Source organism: Oncorhynchus keta, chromosome 16 (assembly GCF_023373465.1).
Source record: "Oncorhynchus keta strain PuntledgeMale-10-30-2019 chromosome 16, Oket_V2, whole genome shotgun sequence".
Lineage (NCBI taxonomy): Eukaryota > Metazoa > Chordata > Actinopteri > Salmoniformes > Salmonidae > Oncorhynchus > Oncorhynchus keta.
In genome coordinates, this window is record NC_068436.1 from 14,182,449 (window position 1) to 14,187,248 (window position 4,800).

General features: G+C 43.8%; 1 protein-coding gene across 1 annotated transcript; it reads right to left on the reverse strand.

Annotated features, from left to right (window-relative positions):
- Positions 1–692: 692 nt before the first annotated feature.
- Positions 693–4,423, reverse strand: LOC118395689 (POU domain, class 4, transcription factor 2-like). The gene is made up of 2 exons (XM_035789549.2): positions 3,524–4,423; positions 693–3,224 (listed from the first exon to the last, which is right to left on the reverse strand). Exons 1-2 carry the CDS (start codon positions 3,734–3,736, stop codon positions 2,295–2,297), a joined length of 1,143 nt encoding a protein of 380 aa, XP_035645442.1. The 5' UTR covers positions 3,737–4,423; the 3' UTR covers positions 693–2,294.
- Between the last annotated feature and the right edge of the window lie 377 nt (positions 4,424–4,800).

Genomic DNA, 4,800 nt, shown 5'->3' on the forward strand with positions numbered 1-4,800 from the left:
ATCGGCCTGACATGAACGGTGCTTTAGAAATGACACTATTCAAAATGTTGATTTAAAAAAAATCCAGGCTGAACCTCGCGCGCAAACCAAGGTGTAGCCTAACCTGCTTCAAAGCCATATCATGCCTCGCACCGGAGCAGTGTTTGACTGTGTATTTAAATAGAGACGGGCACATTGGCAGGCGAGGCTGTTTTTCTGGCGGGCTGACATCTGGCAGGGCTGCGCTCGAGGGACCTATCCAGTTCTCTATAGACTCCATGATTAGACTCTAATAGAATATTAGCATTTGTTCTCAGGTAGGCTACCGCGAGCTGCAAGAGCATGCTGGCAGCCATTCAGTAGAAAAAAAACACGTGTCTTTTTTACAGTGCATGGTGGGACAGTAATGGGATTTTTCTGGAATTTGTAGAGAAATTGGATATGTAAAAATAGGATCTATTGATGCTTGATGGTCTATCTTTGCACCTTTCAGCATAAAATAAAGATTTAGCTCCAGCATAAATCCTTTAATGACATAGGCCTACATCCAAGGATGATCATTGCATTGATGCTTTGAAGGAATATATTTCTCAATTCAATTTGAGTCTTTAAATTAGATTGACCATGCATTGCAATACGCAGATGCAGTATCCAAGCATTTCGCTCTTTCCAAGAATTGGGCCTACACAAAAACACTCATTCAAAACGTCCAATAAAATGTTAAAATTTGTTCTTTAATGAAACACATATTGCAATTCAATTATTAAATAACTTAAAGATACATTAATGTAGTAAATAAATACAAAAATAATTCGACCAGGAATCCAAAAGCAACAGACATTACAGAAAGAAGATACCTCAGCTAAAACAGCAATACAGCAAAACCTGTACGGATATAATTATGTGCAACTGGTTCCAATGAAATATTTACATTTTACACGTATACTTCCATGAAACGGTTATTTTCTCAATAAGAAAACATTACGAAACAAGGTGAATTTAACAAGCAACGACTTCATAATGACGCGCATATTTATACAAATAAATAACCAGAAAAAAACATACATAAAAATAATTTAAAAGAGAATACTATCGCATATATATCTCGATTGTACCATCTCGAACGTTTAGCAGAAACTAAATTAAATTCGTGACTATGGGTCTAGATTTAGCTGTCATTTCCCTATACGAAAACACGTTTCACTTGCTGTCAGAATTAGCTTTTCTCAAGCAAAACGAGGGAGGAGGAAGAGGAGGGGGAATCCCAATAAATATATAATGATGTAAACACGGCCTCATCTAATAAATAGTTCATAAGAAACAGACCCACGTTGGCTGGCAAAAACAAACGTAGCCCTATTGTAAACGGTAGTAAAACAATCATATTTGGCAATTGTAAACCCCAATCAAATGCATACATTTGATCCACTATTTCTATAGGCCCATCTACAGCCAGATAGATGCTTATGCAATAGAAAACAACCCCTACACCAGCTATATTGTATAAACAGTGTTGCTCGATTAGGGCCTAAACTCTGGGTCTTTGCTTTATATCTTACCACGTTTCTTCAACTTTCAGCTTTTCATCACACTTTATAACGAAATAGGTGGAATTAATTACATGGGACACAAAATGAAGGTCATGTGACCACTAAATTAATCATTTACACGGCGTTGTTTGGCAGTACTCTAATAATAGCTTCCAAGACCCGGCAAGCACTTACTGTACTGTCCTATTTCCCCTCATGGACCCAGAATTAATGCCAGACTGCATCGTCATAATAATAAACTCAGAGGGGAAATGTAGCCTTACGACAAAAATATAAACACACCAATACTATGCCAATAGGCACCGACCAAGTGCTGTGTCAAAATACTGTAGGCCTATCTTCCCATGGTAAACTACTATTCTTTTCAGTACGTTCAATATTGTAGGCTATGATAAATTAACCAATATCATAAACCAAAAAAATACGTGTGATTAAAGCCTATAATACTTAACTGACACAAAAGGGTGAAGAATAGTAGGTCTAAGTGGAGAAAAAACAGAGGTCTTACTTGCTCTGTTCAAATGCTCCTGTACATGACTCCACATCCCTTCTGGTGCGAATAAGACGTGACCGCAGTAGTGGTTTGAGCTTTCAGTCATTTTGAATATATATTAATTATTCGGGTTGTTCAAAGCACAAGTCATTGATGATTGAAAAAGTGTGTGATAAGAAATATAATACAAATCGTCTCTAAACAGTGTTCAGTCTCTCAACGTAGGTTGATAGTTTTTTTTGTATTTATTTTTTTAGAGCGAGTGTTCAGAGTCAGACGCATGCAGAATATTTCATTCGTTTCTGTTTCTGCCGTTGGTTGCAAAACCAGACACGTACCACGTTCTTTTTGAGGTCCAGTTTCTCTGCTATAGCAGCGATTTTTTCTGAGGAAGGACGCGGCTGAATGGCGAAGTAAGCTTCCAGTGATCGCTTTTCCGGTGCTGCTATCGACGTGCGCTTCCGCTTCTTCTCTCCGCCGTTATATAGCTCGGGTTTGTTGAGTTTCTCCCGGTGTGATTTCTCGGCTTCTTCCAGCCATGCCTGTAGAATCGGCTTCAAAGCTATCATGTTGTTGTGGGAGAGAGTGAGGGACTCGAATCGGCAGATGGTACTCTGGCTGAGGGAGCCCACGCCAGGAATCTTCAGGTTGGCCAGGGCTCCCCCTACATCCGCCTGGGTCACGCCGAGTTTGATCCGTCTCTGTTTAAACCTCTCAGCGAAGGCTTCTAAGTCCCTGGGATCGGCGTCCACGTCGCTCATGCAGCCCATGTGGGATGGTAGCCCGTGGGCATGAGCCATATTGAGGGCTGCCTGGTGCATGTGGTTCATGCCCGCCATGTGAGCAGGGTGCGCAGTTGCGGAGCCGTCTGGCCCTGCCATGGACCCGAGAGCCAGTCCTGGGGTGATGTGGTCCAGCAGGTCGCCCTCCAGCGCCTGGTGGGGTTGGTGGTGGTGGTGATGGTGATGATGGTGGTGGTGACCGTGGCCGGAAAGGGCTGAAGGGTGAGAAATAGGCACCGAGGAAGAAGACGATGAGGAGGTGCAGGGGAGAGTGTTCATGGTGTGGTAGGTCGCGTCCGGCTTGAAGGGACTGTGGTGTGGAGGATGGTGGTGGCTCTTGGTCTGCGAGACAATATCCACCGCCGCCAGAGCTTCAGCGCGGGCCAACAAACTCTCATCCAAGCCTCCGAATATATTGCTCTGCAATTGCAAATAGAATGCACACATAACTGTCAGCAGGGAATTCTCACTCCACTCCGCGGTTTAAAACATTTCCTGAATGAGATGAGAGAAAAAAATCCTAAAAAAGAACACACATGCAACATCCCAGGTCATCAAAATGAATACGTAAGGCAACCCCGACTGAATACATAAGTTGGGGAGAGGAAGGGAGAAAATGGAGGTGCTGGGTGATTTGCTGTGCAGACATGAAAAAAACATCACAAAAAAAGGGGGCTGTCAAAATGTGCCTTTAAGCGGTAATTATGCAGAATACGTACCGGTGGGGTTGGGAGACATCCTCGGCGCATCGCCTCCGAGTTGCCTCCGCCGCTGCTGATGATGGTGCTACTGTGTCGGGAAGACGAGCACGAGGAGGGCGCATTCGAAGTCAAAGTGGAGGACGAGGAGGAATGCAAGGAATACTTGGGCTCGGGCAAGCTGGCGTGGGCCATGGCGAATGCCTGCTTGCTGTTCAGAGACATCATCATCATGTTTGCAGGCGTCCGAGTCTCGGCAAGTTCCTTTTAATAAGTTAAGACTCCGCCTCTTCGATTGGAGTTGAAGCCCAGTGTTGCTTCTCCGGGAATCTGAAGACACTGTCTTATATACTGTAACTGTAGCTGCTACAATATGGAAAGATGAACATCCAATTATCTGGTTGTTGGCGCATATATTATTACCTAGCCCTGTGTATGGAGGTATGGCCGCGCGCCGTAGTTTTGCTGGAGAGGAGATGTCGCCTGCGCACTCGTTTACCTCTTCCGCTATGGGCTGTGGCGCAATGACCAAAAAATAATGTTAATATTACTCGTTCGTTCTTTCTCTAAATTTCGTCCTCCAAGTCTTATTTTGGTCGCCGTGGATGTGTCGTTGTTTTGGGGAGCTCCTCCAAGATTATGCAACGAAAAACTAATAGTAGAAAAAAAGTTGTTCTCTCTCCTCCTGGTACGGATTTCCAAAACACAACCGCGCGTAAAAAGATCTCATTCGTTTATATTTTCTTCTGCAAAGTTTCCGTTTCACAATTGACTGTAATTAAGATATACCAGTGACAGTCTCGATACCTCGACTACGTTCAATGCTGCTGGGACTCGATCTGCCTCTGCTGTGAGGCGAAGGGCAGGCTGTGTCTCTCTCTCTCTGCGCCCCTCTTTCACACACTCTCTCTCGCTCGCTCTTTCGTTCTCTCTCTCCCCCCTCCCTCTCTCCCCCTCTCCTCTTACACTCTCTCGGCTGTACCTGAAAAACCTTTCATGATTTATTATTCTTCATTAGCCACACCGCCGCTGGGGACTCTGCGCATGTGCAGTCTGCGACAAGGCATTCATTTCAAACAGCTCTCCAGCCAGCATTGTGTCCTTCTTCGTCTAATCTATTTTGGAACCACATGGAAAGAGGAAAATAACCAAATATAGCCGAGCCTTTTCCATTATTATTTCTTCATATTGTGCCGTTTCATTCTAAAAAATATCAAAGTGGAGTTCAGTTTAAAGATACGAATTTGGCAATAGAGGAAATAGGAAAGTCTTTCGAGGGATGGATGAGGAAAGTACAT